The 18,573-nt window shown below is 51.6% G+C and overlaps 1 protein-coding gene across 9 annotated transcripts; it reads right to left on the reverse strand.

Annotated features, from left to right (window-relative positions):
- Nucleotides 1-95: 95 nt before the first annotated feature.
- DUS1L (dihydrouridine synthase 1 like) lies at nucleotides 96-6,131 on the reverse strand. Of its 9 annotated transcripts, none has more exons than XM_073236129.1 (14): nucleotides 5,974-6,131; nucleotides 5,278-5,524; nucleotides 4,665-4,740; nucleotides 4,055-4,105; nucleotides 3,645-3,757; nucleotides 3,031-3,113; nucleotides 2,704-2,807; nucleotides 2,345-2,489; nucleotides 2,041-2,137; nucleotides 1,875-1,960; nucleotides 1,273-1,415; nucleotides 873-910; nucleotides 572-647; nucleotides 96-478 (listed from the first exon to the last, which is right to left on the reverse strand). In XM_073236129.1, the coding sequence occupies exons 2-14, from the start codon at nucleotides 5,512-5,514 to the stop codon at nucleotides 339-341; spliced, it is 1,389 nt and encodes a 462-aa protein (XP_073092230.1). In that variant the 5' UTR covers nucleotides 5,515-5,524; nucleotides 5,974-6,131; the 3' UTR covers nucleotides 96-338. The 9 variants fall into 9 exon arrangements, 7 of the variants coding, with proteins under 7 accessions (XP_073092230.1, XP_073092229.1, XP_073092235.1 ...); XM_073236128.1 differs by having other exon boundaries at nucleotides 4,665-4,773; XR_012130967.1 differs by having other exon boundaries at nucleotides 356-478; nucleotides 1,273-1,450; nucleotides 4,665-4,773.
- Nucleotides 6,132-18,573: the final 12,442 nt, after the last annotated feature.

Here is an 18,573-nt window from a genome sequence, read left to right on the forward strand (position 1 = left end):
GAAGCTCCTGGCCCCTCCCAGGTGCCCCATACCCAGCCCCAACGACCCTCCCAGCCACAGTTAGGGGTCTCTCAGGCTGTTTGGCTCTCTGCACGCATCTTTGAAGTGATTTATTGTTCATGTTTGTTTGAACACAAGTTTTGTGGAGGAGCAGGTCCAGCCTGGGAGCCGGCTCCAGGTGCAGCGTTCTCGGGCCCCCAGCGAGGCCGGGGGGAGACCAGCTCATCCTTTGTTAAGTAGCAGGAGATTCCCTGAGTAGAGGCATTTCCTTAGTGGATGTGTCCAGGCCTGAGCAGTCCTGGGGTCCCGGGGGCAGCATGTTGGGTTCTGGCTGCCCTTCAGGCTAGGGCACTGCCCAGGATCTCAGGAAAGCCACCCGGCTCCCCAGGACTGGCCGGCTGAGGCTCCTGCAACCGGGGCTGGGTCCCCTTCCAGGCCAGAGACTTCTCCAATTTGGTTTTAAAAAGGAGTCCATGACCTAATGGAGGACGGAAGTGAGCTCAGGAGGCTGAAGGTTCACCACCCACCAGGGCCCCCAGGGGAGGGGCTGATGGTGGCAGATGCCCCTCACCTGGGCAGTCGGCAGTCTCTTTAAAAGCTCGTTTCTTACAGCAGCCCCGGCACAGGTTAAACACACACCGGTTACCCTGGACATGGGGAAGCTAATGGGCCTGTGCTAATAATGGCCTTCACTTGAGCAAGCTACCAGGAGTGCGGGGCCCAGGCTGCCCCCAGACCAGTGGTACCCCCCGACCTCGAGGGGCTGTCCTGAAGCTGGGTGCAGCAGCCCTGCAGGGAAGCAGGGGGCCACCCTGCCCTGCACTCCCAGGGCTGAGCTCAGCCCCTGGGCAGCACAGTAGAAGTCAGCTCACCTTTGGGTTTCCACACTGGTCACACTTTGCATATTTTGCTGGTAAAAGAACAAAAGGTGTAGCGGTGAGCCCACCCTCCGCTGCCATCTCCTACCCAGGTCCCCGCTGGGGTCCCTGCTCGCTATGGCCAGGAGGGCAGAGTGGGCAGCAGGCATGACCCTGCCAGGATGCCGACGGGTGCCCCCATCCTGCTGGCCACAGGGCTCATGGACTGCATGCCCTTCACTGTCTCCCCCAAGGAGGGCCCTGTCGGGAAGGCAGCCTCTAGCCCCACTCCTGCTCCAGCTGCCCCAGGGCAGCAGCACAGGCTGGTAGGGCAGTAACCTCCCTGAGACGAGGCCTCCCCCGCGGCTCCCAGCCCACCTGCCCGGGAGGATCCCAGCCCACAGGGGCAGCTTACGCTTTAGCATGGGGTCAAAGGTCTTGCGGGGGTTCCTCAGCTGCTTCCGCTGCTTGTTCTTGGACAGGGCATCTGTACTGCCCTCGTCCTCCAGGGCCCGCTTGCTGCGGGTAGCCCCGCTGTCCTGGGTACCCTCCCTGGGCCTGAAAGAGCAGAGCTGCAGGCAGAGCTGGGACACCTGTAAGAGCCAGCCCGCCGGCCAGTCCTGGGTGGGGGCCCATGAGCAGCACCCCAAGGCCCAGCAGCTGGTCTCAGGCCGCCTGGCTGGGGCTGGCCTGAGTGAGCGGCACTGCGGTGGGACGCGCAGGTCTGAACTGAGTACTGGGCAGGGCTGTGGCCACAGATGACAGCCCAGCCTTGCCTCCAAGAACCTCAAGGAAGCCTAGGGGGTCAGCCTATTGACCCCAGGACAAATCCACCCAGGATCAGGGAAGCTTAAGAATCTTAGGGAAGAGAATATGTAGAATCCAAGTGTCTGCTGATGGGAGGGAGGCCACCGTGGCACCCAGGAGAGGCCAGGGCCTCCACGGCCCGGAGAGCAGGCCAGACTCCCCTCCTCTGCAGCATGGCCCCCCGGCCCTCGGGCTGGACCCAGAACTCACCCTGGCCGGGAGTAGGGCTGGCAGACCCAGTGGAAGAAAGGCAAGCCATCCGAGGGCTTCTTTCCCTCCTGCCTGGACATATCCTCCTGCAAAAGCCCAGAGGGCCCTCGGTCACAGCCCTGAGCACCTTCCTGCATCCGTGCACCCCGGCAGTGCCCACACGTGCCTGACAGCGCAGCTTCAGCTCCTGGCTTACAGCGGCCACCGCCTCCAGGGTCTTCACCTTGGCAAGCTCCTCTCGGAGATGCTGGTGCACCTGCAGCCTGGGACACACAAGGCTCACGCTGGCCACCCACCCACCAGCCCCGAGGCCCGTCTGTCTCAGGGAGCCCCTGCCTGATGGCACCAAGTCACTCCAGACCTCCCAGACCTGACTTCGTAGCACGCTGTTTAGGTACAGATTTCCAGAGCTCTCTCCCAATGCCCAGGCGGGGCTCAGACCAGACAGCGTCTGTCTGGAGGCAACTCACGTGTGGTGCCAGAGCTTGAAGAGGTGTGCCCGGACATAGGACAGAGGGCAGGGGTGCTGGCGCACAATGTCCAGGTACTCCTCAGCCAGCTCCCAGACGGCAGGGCTGCGGCCCTCAAACAGAGCTGGGTTGTGCAGGTTGCCCTCTGGGGGGAAAGGGGGCTTGAGGCTGCAGGCACTCGTGTCCCCAGAGGGACCCCTGTACTGTCACAGACGGACAAGGATGGCTACCCACTTCACAGGCTGCTGGCCTGAGTACTGGGCCCCTGAAGCAGACGGGGGCCTGAGCCTACCCAGCCGGCCACCGAGTCATGATGGGGTAGCTGTGCCAGCACAGCTGTGGCGAGGGCTCAGCCTCACCTGCACTCATGACGCCCTGCACACCCGTGTCCTGGATGCAGCGCTCCACGTCCCGCAGGCATTGGATGTTCCCATTGGCAAACACGGGGATAGCCACTGCCTGCCTGTCGGAGTGGGGCGGAGGGGCAGACCCTCAGAGAGGGCGTGTCCTTTCACTCGGGCTGCCTAGGCTCCCAACTCCGCCTTGGCAGGCACCATGCTCTGCCTGTTTTGCTGTTCATGCCAGGCCCCGGCACCCCCTGGCACCTCCACCAGCTCCCAGAGGGCTAGGGGCCTATGTCCAGAGGCCTAGCAACCCCTGCCCGTGTTCAGCCCAGGTCCACTCACCGCACAGCCTTGATGTGCTCCCAGGACGCGGCGCCTGACGTGGGCCCCTTCTGCTCCTTGGTGCGCCCATGCACAGTCAGCAACTAGGGCACACGGTGCCTGGGGTCAGCTCCTAGGCTGGCCCCAGGCCCACCCCCCGGCCGCTTTGGTGCATCAGCCTCTCCTGCAGAGCACAGGAAAGGCCTCCCTGGGCCTGACTCGCTCAGTCCCTGTGCCTTGGGCTGCATTCAGGGCCAGCAGATGCCAGGGGGGCTCCCTCAGCTCCGACGTGCAGGGGAGAGTTGCAGCCCCATTTAGGGGCTAGTCCTGGTGCACCCACCTCCCAAGGCCAAACATGTGAAGGGAGGGATGCCCCCAGCCCGACCCCAGGGTGGGTGGAGTGGGGAGGTGGCTGAGACCCAGCCCCTCCCCCTGCCAGGTCTTGGCCTCCTTTGTGCCAGCATGGGGCTCACCCACCCTCACCAGCCTCAACTCAAGCTCATTGTGATCCCTGTCCACCTCCACAGGGTGAGCTCCTTGAGAGGCACCCCTGGGGGTTCACCCCTTCCAGGCCTAGCTCAGTGCACAGAGGACTTGGGGGAGGAGGGGTCCCTGTGAGCCCACAGACCCCTCACCTGGCAGCCAGCCTGCTCCAGCATCTGGGCGTACCTCACGGTCTTGTCAATCTCTGGGAAGACCCGGATTTTGCATGTGATAGGGACAGAGAGTTTCTCATGGGCCAGCAGAACTGGGGACAAGGAGAGTCGGGTGCTGAGAGAACCATGGTGGTCGCCTCCAGGCCGACTGTGGGGGCCCACACCCTGCTGGCCTTCACAGGCAGCTGACGGCCAGCCCCCTTCCCCAGGGGTTGGGCAAGGACGCTGTGCTCCAGTCAGTGCTTACTGTCCAACGCTGTCGGGGGCAGCTGGCTCAGGCAGGGGGCCCTTCACACCTACCTTTACCGCAGGGGGAATGCCACAGCTAGGAGGGCCCTGCCAGGCCGCCCCTTCACCCCACCACTCATGCGTGCCACACACCTACTCACTCATTCTCTGCAGCAGGCCCCACTCCTCCTGCAGGAAGGCACCGTAGTGACCTGCAAGGGACCAGCACGCCTGGGCACCACCCTGCTCCCCCTCATTCCACAGGAGGACCCACCCTACCCAGTGGAGGGCCCCAAACCCCCCGACTGGCTGCAGCCACGTCAACAGAGCCCCTGGGCCCGGGCCTTCCCAGACCAGGGTCTTTGGCTGCAGTGGGGACGGCAACTCAGCTGGGCAGTTCCTCAGTGTCAGATTTGGGGTTGTTTGTCCAGCTGCCCAAGCTCAAGGGCGCTGTGTGGAACGCCCATCCACCACGGGCCTCGTGAGGAAGGTTAGCCCCTGCCAGAGGAGTGACAGTGTGACAGGGACCTCCTGGGCACTAAGGGAAGCGATGATCTTCTGAGGGCCAGGAAAACTGTCCCCTGCCTCCAGCGCCTGAGAAGGCCTGCCCTCTGGGAGGAGCTACGAAGGAGCTGGTGTGGCCGCCCTCCACAAGCTGCCATCAGACGTGGGATCAGGCTCTTCCCCAGGCTTACCCACACCCTGGACTCTCCCTGGCACCCTGAGGGCTTGGAGCCTTGCCCCAGCCAAGGACCCCAGGCCTGAACTCACCTCGCTTGGCTATCATCTGTGGGCAACCCAGATTCAGGTCGATGGCATCACAGTAATCTTGAGCCAGGAGAGCCGCCTGGACAAACACCTCTGGGTCATTGGCACAGAACTGAAAAAGACCCAGGAGCTGCCACAGACGCAGCCGGCCCTGGTCCCGGTCCCACACTGCCTGGCCCCGCACGGGGTTCCTATGTGACCCAGTGGGGGTGGGTCCCAGGGGTTGACTGTAGGGCAGCCTCCTGTCCTAAGAGTTTATGACATGACTAAACTAGGACACGATCCCATGCCACCAGGAGGATAAGAGGGCCACAGGATTCTTGATTATCAAAGAAAGCCAGCACCCCGGACTTTCCAAAAGAGCACCATTCTTTCTGATCATTCTGATGGACTGGGAGCATGGACAGCACATGGCAATGTCCAGGGGCTGCGAATCTTCCATGGTGCCCAAGCTGTCCACTGGCCAGAAGTCTGAGCCAATTCCCGGGGAAGAGTATGTCCCTGGGAGGCCCACTACAGCCCGGGGCTTCCGCTTGGCACGCCCGCCGCGCCCCGGGTCGGGAACTCTTTCTGGAAGGGCTTAAGGACGGTGCTGCGGGGGCCAGGCGCTGCTCACCTGCACGATGAGGGGTCGGTCCTCAGGGCACACCTCGCAGTACAGGTTCTCCTTCCGGTAGTTGGCGTCGCGGACGAAGACCTGGGCGTGCAGCATGGGGGTGTAGCAGAGCTGGGCGCCGTGCCGGCGGCTCAGCAGCCTCCAGGCCAGCTCGCTCTGGTCCACCATGGGGGCCACCACGTGGCGGGCCCCCCCGAGGGTGCGGCTCCAGAACTCGAAGCCCTGCAGCTTTGGCATCGTCTCCACACTGAAGGGGAAGGCCAAGGGCTCAGCCGCACGGAGGGGGCGCGGGCCCGGGGTCCGGTCCCGGAAGTGCGACCTCTCCAAGGCCGCGCCGGTGCCCCCGATGGCGCACCAGGCAAGGGCCGACCGAGGACGCGGCCCATGCCGTCCGCCTCCCTCCTGAGCCGCGGCCTGCTCTTCTCTGACTTCCGTGGGCCGCCCGGCCAGCCAGCCTGCGTCCTTCCTGACGGGCGGGGCGGGGGCTCGGGCCACCCAGGGGGCGCTGCGAGGGCGCGCTGGGCGCACCTGTCCGGGACTACCGGGCGAGGCACCGGCTCGCGACTGACCGAGGGCCCAGCTGTGGGCTTGGTCGTGCGGGCCCCGTGAGGTTCGACGTGGTGCCCAAAGGCCAGGGCAGCGCGGGCCGGACAGCGGACGAAGCACGCCCGCTGTTGCTGGGACGCGGGAACCTACCTGGGCCTAAGGGCCAGGGGCGCGAAGGCCTCCTGCGCGAGCGCGGGCTTCCGCCGGACAGGGGCCGCGGGGCCGCAGCCGGGCCCAGGGCTCCGCGCGGGGGCCGCCGGAAGGTGCCTCGGGCAGGGCGGTCCGGGCGGCCTGCGGTGCGGCGGGAATAGCGTTCCCCGGAAACCGCGCCCGGCCGCGTAGGGGCCGCCCCGCGCAGGATGGGCCGCGCCCGGGGTCGGAGGTCGGAGGTCGGAGGCCGGGCTCGGAGTCGCCTGGGCCGTTGTTGCCCAGCAGTCCCGCCGACCCCGCCGGGAGCCTCTGCCCCTTAATCCGCCGCTCGTCGCCTTCATTCGCAGGCCCCGAGCGCAGAGCCTAAAGGGCGAAGAAGGGACAGCGTCCTCCCTGAGGGAGCCGAGTCCCGGACACTTCACTTCATCCTTAAGTGTCCCAGGGGCCCCGAAGGACACGGGTTTCAGAGACGTCGGAGAGCCAGGGCGCCGCCGGCGCTCCCGGAAACTAACAGTCCGTCCCCCGGGCACCGGGCCGGGCGCCCCGCGCGCTCGGAACCGACTGGCGCGAGCGGGATGCGCACCAGGCAGCAAAGGCTTAGTGGGGTTGAAAAGGAAATAGATAGTTCATCATACTCGGAAAGATACGTTTACATATTAAAACAATACCTTTATATTGAGTTAGATTACATTATAAAGGTTAATTTGATCTGCTTTTTGTCTTTTTCAACATGACTACTAGAAAATTTAAATTTACACATGCAGGGAGGATTTCTGTAATAGCAGATTGAGGAGCTCACCGCCTCTCTCAAAAAGGCAAAGACAAAAACGGACAAAAACGTTAAAAGCAACCGTTCCCGGACTCTGGAAGGTGCCCAGAGGCATAGAACGTCTGAGAGCACTTGGAACAGAAGGACCGCATGCCAGGAAGGGGCAAGAAGAGCGGGAGTCGGTGGGGCTGCGGGGCGGGACTGGCTTCTTTCCCGCCACCCCGTCGCGGCTGCCCCGGAGCCAGGCGGCCGTAAGGACCTGCAGCGCCCGCCTCCGGGCGAGGACCGGCCCCGTCGGGGGAGGGGAGAGCCGCAGGGTGTGTGTCCTGCGCCATTGCTATGGCGGCGGCAGACGGGGGTGGGGGGAGCGGCCTGAGGCCAAGATACTGGTCACAACGAGCAAGAGTCCAGCCAGAAATGTAACAGGCAAAGTCAGTGCGTAGCACTGGGCTTGGATAAGCCCCCAGGCTTCCTGGTTGTCTGCAAGGCCATGGAAATGCCGAGGACGGACCAGAGAAGCCCAGGTATGCGCCCCTCTGGCTGAACTGCAGGCCTGGAGAAAGCAAAAAGCAAAAGCCAGGGCTGGACTGTAAACTGCTTGAACTTTGAATATATCCTGACCTGTACTCAGAGCCATCAGCAAAGGGTGGAGGTCTTCGCTGGTCAAGATATTTAAGCACAATCTCTAACTAGTAATTGGCTGGCCACTGAACTATCCTGACCCAGGGGCAACTTTAAGAAACCCAAATTACAGTAAAAAAATTTTTTTTTCTTAATTTAGCAGAGATACCAGTGGCCACATTTGGGGTTTGGGGACTCAGAACAGAATCCGTCCGGGCAAGGTACTGTACTATGTCAACAAACATGAGCACCATCGACACCACAGGGGAAATGGAAGGCCCAGGATCTGGGGTTTCCACAGCCTATTAGCTCAAATGCCCAGTATTCAATAAAATTATGAGACATTCAAAGAAACAAGAAAATGGGAGCACACAGGGAAAAAGTGGTTCATAGAAACTGTCAATATAAATGAATGATTAAAAAGAGCCGGTGGAAATTAAGAGTCGAAAAACACAATAATTAAAATGAAAAATGTGCCAGTGTGAAATAATGAAAGACCAACCCCCACCCCAGGGACCAGCAAAAAGGCTTGTGCGGCCCGAGGGGCGTTAGTTCCGTTAGCCCCGAGCCCCGAGCCCCCGCACGGCCACCCCAGCCGGCTTGGACTTTCTAACCGAGTTAACCGGGACCACGTTGAAGCTGAGCCAGGTACGCCCCGCCGCATCTGTTCTCCTTGCGTGGGACCCCCGCTCAAGGGCACAGCCAAGCCAGAACGTCTGCCCCTCCCCAGGACGCCTGTTAGCGCCGGGAGGTGGACCCCAACCCTTCCTCTAGCATCAAATGATTTATGCGAATGGATGTTCCCCTTCGAGATTCTTTCCTTCTCCTCTGTCTCCCTGAGGATCTGAAGCCTTTGTTTGACGTGGGCTCCTTGAAACATTCACCCTACTTGCGGGAGTTATATTTCCAGGCTTAAGTCCTTAGTTTCTGGCTCAAATAAAATGGTCTTCATTCTGTGAAATGACAAAGGGAAACCTCCCAGACGCGGGGCCGGGCGGCGCTGTACTGTTTGCCCACCCAGCAGGCAGAAGGCTTCCCCCGCCTGCCACCCCCTGCAGCAGCCGCGCCAGCAAGAGGCCGCGCTACTCAGCCAGCGACAAGCCCCGTGTGCGGCGCTGCCAGTTTATTTCAAAGGACTTTTTGCTTAGAAACAGCCCTCTGAGCTCGACCATTTCCTGTAGGAGGGGGTCTTGCCTGCGGCTCTGCTGCAGCTGTGCCAGGACCTAGGCAGGCTGCCCCACGTGGCAATGTAACGTGGAGATCACGTGGGGTGGAAAACTAGCAGGCCCCAAATACTCGGGAGGGTACTTTGACCCCGGCCTCCCCCCACCCCCTGAATGCATACAAAGAATTCGGAGGCAGGACCTCTCCAGGAGGAGGGCGTCTCCTTGGGTAACAGCGTTATCATGGGAACTAGGGCGGCAGAGGCGGGATGTGGCTAAGCCCCTTAAAATTCCTCTCTGTCCCATTGTCTCTGGGGGCCCAGCCAAACATCTGCTTATCAAACATCTGCTTATCTTTCACGGTCCTGTGAATTTTTCCCCTTTTCTTTTGAAATCTCAGACCCGTACCCACTTCTCTTGGGTTGAGGTCGACACACACACACCTCACTGTCCCTGACTCTTTGGAACCCACGTGTGAGGCTTCCCAGTAGGTACCTAATTCCACTTTGGTCTTTTTCTCCTGTGAATCTGTCTCATGTCAGTTTGACTCCTAGACCAGCTGGAGTGACCTGGGAGGGTGAAGGAAATTTCTTCTTCCCCAGCACTTGCATGTGCAGTTTTCTGCTCTTCCCAAATAAACCTGTTTTCACTGGCAAGATAACTGTTTTAAGGCTGACAATTTAAAAATTATTTGAATGAATTTCTGTTGACAGTAGAGGGGTTCAACAGCAGATAGGAACCGGCAGGAGGGAGAATCAATGAATTAGAACATAGAGCGAAACATCATCCAGTCTGAAGAGCAAGAGGGAAAAATCATAAGAAAAATGAATCTCGGAGCCCCATGGTGCCATCTGGTGTGCCAGCAGACACAGGACGATGCATTTCTTCTGGGAGAAAGGACAGAGAAAAGGGGCAGAAAAAAAAACTGAAGAAACAATGGCCTCAAACTTTCAAAGCTTGCTGTAAACCATTAACCGACTCATCCAAGAATCTCAGGATAAATAAAAAGATTCACGCCTGCACACATCATGGACTGCCAGACGCAGACAGAGTCCCGAAAGCAAGGGAGAATGACTGATCGGATCCGAGAGATGCACAGTAAGACTGAAGGACGACTTCGCATGAGAAGCAGTGGGGACCAGAGGGCGGAGGAATATTTAACACTCAGGAAGACAAAAAGTCAGCCAATGATCCTACATCCAGCACGACTGTTGTCTAGAACTGAAAGCAAAACAAAGCCCCAGATAAAGAAAGAAGGAGAGGACATGTGGCTAGCTGACCTGCCTCACGTGAAACATGAAAAGAAGCTTTTAGTTGAAGCTGTTAAAAAGAAAACCACAGGCCCAACACCGGGTCCCCTCTGCCTGGCCCGAACCAGGGCCTAATACCCAACCTGACGGCATTTGCAGCCTCCCCGGAGGTGCAGTCAGTCCGGAGTTTCCCGGCCAGCGCCAAGGAGGTGATCTGTCGCGTGGCCTGGGCCCTCTCCCTCCTCCGGAAGAAGATGGGGTGATCTACACACGACCCCCCCTTGCCTGGGAGGATCCCTTCTTTCGCTAACAACTTACTGTCTTCACGTCCTACCCTCCTTCCTATAAAGATCTTCCATTTGCACAACTATCTGGAGCATCTCCCTGCTTGTCAGATGGGATGCTGTCCATTTATGAATCATTTAAGGCCAATTAGATCTTCAAATTTAATTGGAGTTGAATTATTTAACAAAGGAAATGACATCAGAGGGTAACATGAATCCACGCAAAGACATAAGGAACACCAGTAAAGTAATTACACAGGTAAATATAAAAAACAGTATAAAATATAAAAAATATAAAAAACATTAAATTTTTTCTCACTTATTCTGTTAGCTGACTTAAAAGATAGCTGCCTAAAACAATAATTATAAAAATACACTGTAACATACATAACGATATGTCTTATGATATATAACTTCTATAACGTCTAACATAAAGACAATAGATCTGACAATAATGCAAATGGGGGAGAAGGGAAAAAAAGTATATTGGAGCAAGATTTCTATATTTTACATGAATTAAGTTTGTATTAATCTGAAGATCACGACAAATTAGGATGTACACTGTAATCCCCAGAATGACCACTAAGAAAATAACATACATATATTATGTCATATGTAAGATGTTATATAATATGTGTATATAAGTTAGACAAGCATACCTCAGAAATACCATGGGTCTGGCTCCAGAGCACTGCTAAAGTGAGCATTGACTGTCACGATAAGTGCAGATAAGTTGTGTTTACACTGCATGGTGGTAGCTTTAGCATTATGTCTGAAGAAACAATGTGCACACCTTGATTAAAAAACACTATTGCTGAAAGCGCCCGCCATCATCTGGGCCTCCAGCGAGCCGTGATCGTCCATCACAGATCACCAGACCACACGCGACAACAATGACCAAGCCTGAAACGGGAGAATCACCGAAATGTGACACAGACACTGAGCAAGCGCTGTTGGGAAACTGGTGCCATAGACTTGCCTGACGTAGGGTTGCCGCAAACCTTCAATTTGTAAAAAATGCAGTATCTGCAAAGTGCAGAAAATCAAAGCACAATGAAACAGGCGTGCCCGTACATAACGTAAATGGGTATGTTATATACATACGGGGTTAAAGTGAGACAGCACGAAATATCTAATACAAAGAAGGCATTAAAAGAGAAACAGGGACCAAAAACATGGAACGGCTGTCCAACGGCCCACGTGAACCCGACTTCATCAGCGACACTGAAGGACAACAGATTGGACACTCCAAGCACAAGGTGAAGATGTTACGTGTCAATTGTGTCTCAATTTCACAGATACAAAAAAACCTGCGGGCTCCTCTCCAAAGGGGCGGCACTGTTTCACAAGCTTAGCAGCAATGACCGGGAATCCCGGCCCCGCGCACCAGCCAGCTTTGGTGTGAGTGTGAAGTGGTGCTGGTTGTCGTTTTAATTTACATTTTCCTAATGACTGATTGTTGGGACATTCATGTATCTTGTTTTGTGAAGTGCCTGTTCGACTCTTCTGCCTTTAAAAAAATATTGGCTTTTCTGTGTTGGTTCCTCCTGTGAGTTTTCTCTAAGTGACTTTGGATACAAATCCTTTGTCAGAGGCAGGGATGGGGGTAATTCCTCCTAGTCTGTTGTTTGTAGATTTGGTTTCTTAACAGTGTCTTGAAGAATGGAAGACTTTGATTTTGATGACACCAGTTAAGCATTTTTTAGGGCTTTTTGTGTTCTAACAAATCTTTGTGCCCCTGAGATCATGAAGGTTTCCTTTCATGTTTTCTTACAGAAATTTCATAGTTTTACATTTCACACTGAGGTCTGTAATCCATTTCAAATTAATTTTTTACACAAGATGAAGTGTGGTGAGTTCTCCTCCCCGCAGGCACACTGGCTGTGCCAGCACTGCGTGCGGAAAGGACTCTCCAGCCCCAGAAAGCGTCATGCGGTTTGGGGCACCTTTTTAAAATGCAGCCATATGGGTGAGAGCGCGGCGTCTGGATCCTCCGTTCCGTTCCGTCCGTCTGTGCACCTGTCTTCACACCAGCACCCACCGCTTTCGTCAGCGTGACTTTACGGTAGGTCTTGGGTCAAAGGTGCAATTCCTCCGACTTAGTACTTCTTCAAACTCATTTCATCCAGTTTAGGTTCTTTACATTTCCACTTATATTTTACTATCAGCTTGTCACTTCCTACGTCAAACAAAAGTCCACTAGGGGGTTTTGATTAAGGCTACATCGAATTTATAGATCAATTTGGGGAGAACAGAAAGAAGAACAAATTGGGTCTTTAATTCTTGAAGATGGTGCATCCTTCCGTTTATTTAGATGTTCTTTAATTTTTCCTGGCAGTGTTTTGTAGCTCTCTGCATAGAGGTTTTATATATCCATTATCAAATTTATTTGTTTTTTTTTATGCTGTTTTAAATGGTATTGTTTGTCTATTATTACAGAAAGTAAAGGATCATTCTTGCTGTCTTCCATGACTTCCCTGTGTGGGACTTGCCTTTTTATCCCCAGGTTCAAGATTTTCTCTTTATCTCTGGGCTTTAGCGGGTCATGTTACGCCTGACTGCTTTTATTTGTATTCATCTTGTTTGGAGTTTGCTGAGCTTGTCTCTGTAGATCGATGTCTTCCAAGATATTTAGCGAATTTCCAGCCATTTTTTCTTCCCCCTTCTCACTCTTTCCCTAATGGCTTCCTTTCAATTGCTTCCCCCTTTGGCTTGAAGTTCCCTGTGTTTTAGTCCAAGTCGCGTCTGTCCTGCGGTCCCCTTGGGGAGAGGTAGGCGGCCCCCTGGGGTCACGCCCGCCTGCCCCAGTCCCCGGTGGGGGGCAGGCCTCTCTCAGAGCGCAGCCCCAGCTTTACGGCCGGGCATGGCGTAGGACTTCTCACCTTGCCTTCCCACCCTTGGTGGCCTGAGCCTGCCGCCCCCCCAGAGGGGCCGGGTGGAGAAGGGACCCGCAGACCGCTCTTGCTCTGAAGAGGCTTCTGCCGTGCAGAACTGGGGTGAGATGTGCCGGGGAAGGGCACCCCCCAGCTGTCGGGCCCTTCCAGCAGACCGAACTGGACGTGATGGAAGTGTGTGTGTTTCCCAGTAAGTCTACACTGGGGCCTCTGTCCCTGCCCATCACGGGTAACAGCGACCCTGGCTGTTCTGCATTTCTCTTCTCCCTGAGTCACAACCTCACTTGCAAAAAAGGTCCAGATTCTTTGCAGTCCTTTTTTGTCTTTGGAGTATATCCCTGAGCGTAGCCCACTTTTCTCTTTTGTGTGTGATTTTGCCCACCTAACATGCAGTTGGGCTCCTTGGTTTGTTCCCAGTTTTAGTTTTGTTTCCATCTTTGTAGAGTTTATTTTACTCTGAATGTATGAGGTGCTGATGTAGTTCCCCAAGTCAAAGCTATACCAAAAGGCTTGTGCAGGAAAATGCCCCCTTTACCACAGCTCATTCCATCCCTCTTCCCACTGGCCCCTGGGCGCAGTCTTCCTTCCTGCTTCTTTCTGAAAAATAAGCACAGGTACACACGTGTATCCCCGGTTCTCCTCCTCGAATGCACAGGAGGCGGCACAATCGCCTGCTTTCTGTCACGTCCAGCCACACCCTGGAGGTCGTGGTGGCTCGTGGCCTGGTCTGCCGTGGGGTCTGCCCCACAGTGTACACGTGGGCTGTCGCTGATACCCCGCAATTGCAAATGAAGCTGCAATTCACATGTTTGTGCACATGTGGTTGTGGGTTTTAGGTGTGTGTTCAGGATAAATCCTCAGATTTAGGAATGCATAAGTGCTGGGCTATGCGCTGGGCTCTGCCCTTTCAAGCCATCAGCAGCACGACGCACCCACTGTGGCCTTTGCTACGGAGCTTGTCCTCAACGTTCTGAATTTGCGACCACGTGATGGGGAAGGCGCAACAGCTCGATGTGGTTGTCATCTGCATTGCTCTTACCGGAGAGAAGTCGAGTGTCTTGGTACATGTTTTTATTTGGTAAATATACACACATACATATCCTTTTAACAGCTTTATTGAGGCATAATTAAGATACACACTGCACACAAAGTGATGATGAAATAAGTTTTGATGTGAATATAGGCCAGTGAAAGCATCACAGCCGAGACAGTGCCACTATTGTCACCCTCACTGTCCCCCTCGTATTGCTGGCAGCCACTCATCTGTTTTCTGTCACCAGATAGTAGTTTATCTTTCTAGAATAATCTATAATGGAATCACACAATATGTACTCTTTCTGGTCTGCTGTCTTTCACCCAGCGTGATCATTTCCACACTCATTCATGCTGTCGTGTGCACCAGGGGTCTGACTGGCATTCCTTTATACAAGATAACCACAATTTGCCTACCCACTCGCCCGTGAGGGGCATCTGGAGTGCTTCCAGTTCTGGCTCTTACAAATAAAGCTGCGTGAACTTTTGTGGGCAAGTCTTTGTGTGGACAAATACTTTTTCTCTTGAGGAAATGCTTCGGAAGCCTAGGAATGCAACGGCCAGATCATACGGTAGGTGCACATCTAACTTTTTGAGAAGTTGCCAAGATATTTTCCAGTGTGGTTGGACTGTTTTACATCCCCGCTAGTGAGGCAGACAAGTTCCAGTCGCTCCACATCCTCACCAACACTTGAGTCATGCAGATGAGCGTGGCCTGATGCCCGCGTGGTTTTGATTTTTCATTTCCTTATGATCAGTGTTGCCATCTCTTCATCTGCTGTTATCTGCATATCTTCATTGATGAAATGTTTCAAATATTTTGCCCATTAAAAAAATTGTTTTATTTTTGTTGAATTTTGAGAGTTTTTCATATACTCTGAATACAAATCCTTTATCAGATACGTGGTTTGTAAATATTGTCTAACAGTCTGTGACTTGCATTTCATTCTTTTAATAGTGGCACTTTCAAAGAGCAGAAATGACCACACTTTGATGAAATCCAGTTTAACAAATGTATTGTCTTATTGATCGTGCTTTTGATGTCATATCTAAGAAATCTTGCATATCCCAAGTCACAAACATTTTCTCCTATATTTACTTCTATAAGTTTTATAGTTTTAGAATATATATTTAAGTCCATCATCCATTTTGAGTTATTGTACATATTTTTCAGTATGGATCTAAGTTTTGTTTTTTGCTTTTTTTGCACATGGACACCCAATTATTCCAGAACCATTTGTTGAAAAGACAATCCTTTCTCCATGGAATCAGCTTTGCACCTTGTTGAAAATCAGGTGCAAGTCTATTTCATGGCTATTTTGTTCCATTGGTTTATTTATGTATCTTGATGTCAATAACGTGCTGTCATGATTATTGTGCTTTTGCAATAAATCTTGAAAATTCTTGAAATCAAGCAATGCAACTTCACCAACTTGTCATGGACACCAAATCGTACCGGCTATTCTAGGTCATCAGCGTCGCCACAGAGATTTTAGAATCGGCTTGTCGGTTCCCACAGAAAGCCTGTTGGGATTTTGATAGGGATTATGTTGAATCTATAGCTGTATTTTACAGAATTTATTGAGCTCTCTAATCCATGAACATAGTATATCTATTTCCTGAGGCCTTCTTTAATTTCTTGCAGCGATGCGTTACAGTTTCAGTGAACACATCTGTTTTCATCTTCTTATCCCTAATTTTTTGATGTTATTATAATGGCGTTGACTCTCAGTGCCCCTTTTGGCTCAATTATTCCTTGTACATAATTATGTACGATTAGGTTTCGTATGTTGATCTTCTCGCCTTCAATTTTCCTAAACTCATTTTGCCTCGTAGTTTTTTTGTAGATTCTTCCATCAACTTTTTTTTACAAAGGTGATACGTTGTCTGCAAATAGGGACATTTTTTCTTTTTTTCTAATATGTATGCCTTTTATTTCCTTTCTTTGACTTACTGCTCTGGGTAGAACTTCCAATACAATGTTGAAGAGAAGTGATGAGATTAGAAACCTCTGCTCGGTCCCTGATCTTAGCGGGAAAGCATTCAGCCTTCCACCGTTGTGATGTTTTTCACGGAAGTCTTTTTGTCAGGTTGAGGACGTTTCCTCCTATTTCTGGTTGGCTGAGAGTCTTCACCGTGAACGGGTGCTGAGTTCTGTGCGTCTGTGCTCTATAGATGCTCTTTTATGCATCTATTGAGATGATTAATTTGGTGGATTTTATTGATTTTTTTGAGTGTTGAACCAGCCTTGCGTTCCTAAGATAACTCCCGTCTGGTCATGATGTATTACCCTTCAATACGTTATATGATTTTATTTGCTAACATTTGTTTAGAATTTTTGCATGTATGGTCACGATGGATATTGGTAGTTTCTTGTAATGTCTGTCAGGTTTTGGTATCAAAGTAATGCTAGCCTCATAGAAGAGTTATAACTTATTCCTTTGCTGTGGACAGAATTGTGTTCCCCCCAAATCCATGTTGAATCCCTAACCCCCGATGTGACTGTATTTGGAGAAGGGCCTAAATGGAGGTGATGCAAGTTAAATGAGATCATAGGGGTGGGACCCTGATCCAATACGATTAATGTCCTTGTGAGACGAGGAAAAGATACCAGGTCCTGTCCTCTCTCTTTCTGCCACGTGAAGACAAGCACCAGGCCGCCGTCTGCGCCGCGAAGAGAGCTCTCGCCAGGAACCGAACCGGCAGGGACGCTGATTTGGATTCCCAGAATTTTGAACTGTGAGAAAACAACTTTCTGTTGTTTAAGCCACTCACTCTGTGGTATTTTGTTATGTAGCCCAAGCAACCAAAACATCCCGAAAATATTTTATGTAAGTTGAATTCTTTTGAACTTATTGAGCCTGGTGTCCTTTCCAAATTTTTGGAAGAGTTTGGGTAGGATGGGTAATGTTTTTCTCTTGAATATTTGCTAGAATTTGCCATTCAGGTCTGGAATTTTCTTTGTGGAAAGGTTTTTAACTATAAATTCATTATCTTCAATAAATGCAGGGTTATTTGGTTTGTCTGTTTCTTCTCAACTTTGTGCCTTGTGTGGAACAGGCTCATTTTATCGATGCTGTCCAGTTGTTTGACATAAAGTCGTTCATGACATCCCCTTACTGCCCTTAAATGCGTGCGGAAGCCTCGTGCTGCCCCCTCTGTAGTTCCTGATTCTGGGAATTTGTATCTTCTGTTTTTTTGTCCCATTCAATCTGGTTTAAGATTTAGGAACTGTTGGTCTTCTCAAAGAACTAGCTTTTGGTTTCATTGATATTTTGGGTGTTTTTCTGTTTGCTAATTTATTTTTACTCTGATCTGTATTATTTCCTTAATTTTTAATTTGGGTTTCATTTGCTACTCATATTTTAGTTTCTTAAGGTAGAATTTGAAGGCATAAATTTGAGAAATATCCTTTTCTGACAGACACCTTTAGTGTTATAAAATTTCCCCTAAACACCACCTTAGCTACATCCCATATGGTTTACATTTTCATTCAATTCAAAACATTTTCTAATTTCTCTTGATTTCCCTTGTAACCCATGGTTATTTGGAAGTATGTTACTTGGATATTGCAGACATCTTTTTGCCAATGACTCTAACATTATTCACTTGTGCTCAGAGGAAATATTTTATAGTTAAATTCCTTTTAACTTATTGACACTGGTTTTATGACCCAGAATGTGGACTATCTTGGTAAACATTTCTTGTGTTTCAAAAGAGTGACATTTTGGCTGAATTTTATCAAACATTTAAAAAAGAGCTAATACCCATCCTCCTTACAGTTTTCCAAAAAGTAGAAGAGAATACTTCCAAACTCATTCTATGAGACCAGCACCACTCTAATACCAAAACCAGACAGACACCACAATAAAGAATTACATACCAATATCCCCGATGAACATGTTGAGCAAAAATACTCAACAAAACAGTAACAAACCAAATTAAAAAATACATAAAAAAGATCATCTATCATGACCAAGTGGGATTCATCCCAGGGATGCAAGGATGGTACAATATTGGAAAATCCATCAACATCATCCACCACATCAATGAAGAGAAGGACAAAAGCCACATGATCATCTCCATAGATGCTGAAAAAGCATTTCACAAATTCAACATCCATTCATGATAAAAACTCTCAACAAAATGGGTATAGAGGGCAAGTACCTCAACATAATAAAGGCCATATATGATAAACCCATAGCAACATCATAGTTAGCATTTACATTGTATTGAAAAGAATAAAATACCTAGGAATAAACCTAACCAAGGCAGTGAAAGACCTTTACTCTGAAAACTACAAGACACTCATGAGAGAAATTGAAGAGGACACCAATAAATGGAAATACATCCCATGCTCATGGATAGGAACAATTAATATTGTCAAAATGGCCATCCTGCCTAAAACAATCTACAGATTGAATGCAATCTCTATCAAAATATCAACAGCATTCTTCAATGAACTAGAACAAATAGGTCTAAAATTCATATGGAACCACAAAAGACCCTGAATAGCCAAAGTAATCCTGAGAAGGAAGAATAAAGTAGGGGGGATCTCGCTCCCCAACTTCAAGCTCTACTACAAAG

The sequence above is a fragment of the Manis javanica genome, chromosome 4 (genome assembly GCF_040802235.1).
Source record: "Manis javanica isolate MJ-LG chromosome 4, MJ_LKY, whole genome shotgun sequence".
In the NCBI taxonomy this organism is placed as follows: domain Eukaryota; kingdom Metazoa; phylum Chordata; class Mammalia; order Pholidota; family Manidae; genus Manis; species Manis javanica.

Bases quoted from the DNA above. Each gene is read 5' to 3' on its own strand.
- DUS1L (XM_073236128.1), bottom strand. From the start codon at position 5,514: ATGCCAAAGCTGCAGGGCTTCGAGTTCTGGAGCCGCACCCTCGGGGGG. The intron at 2,138-2,344 runs GTGAGTTGCCTC...TGTGTGTCCCAG, and splicing joins TTCAAGCTCTGGCACCACAC to GCTGCAGGTGCACCAGCATC. The intron at 648-872 runs GTGAGCTGACTT...CCCCATGTCCAG, and splicing joins ACCAGTGTGGAAACCCAAAG to GGTAACCGGTGTGTGTTTAA.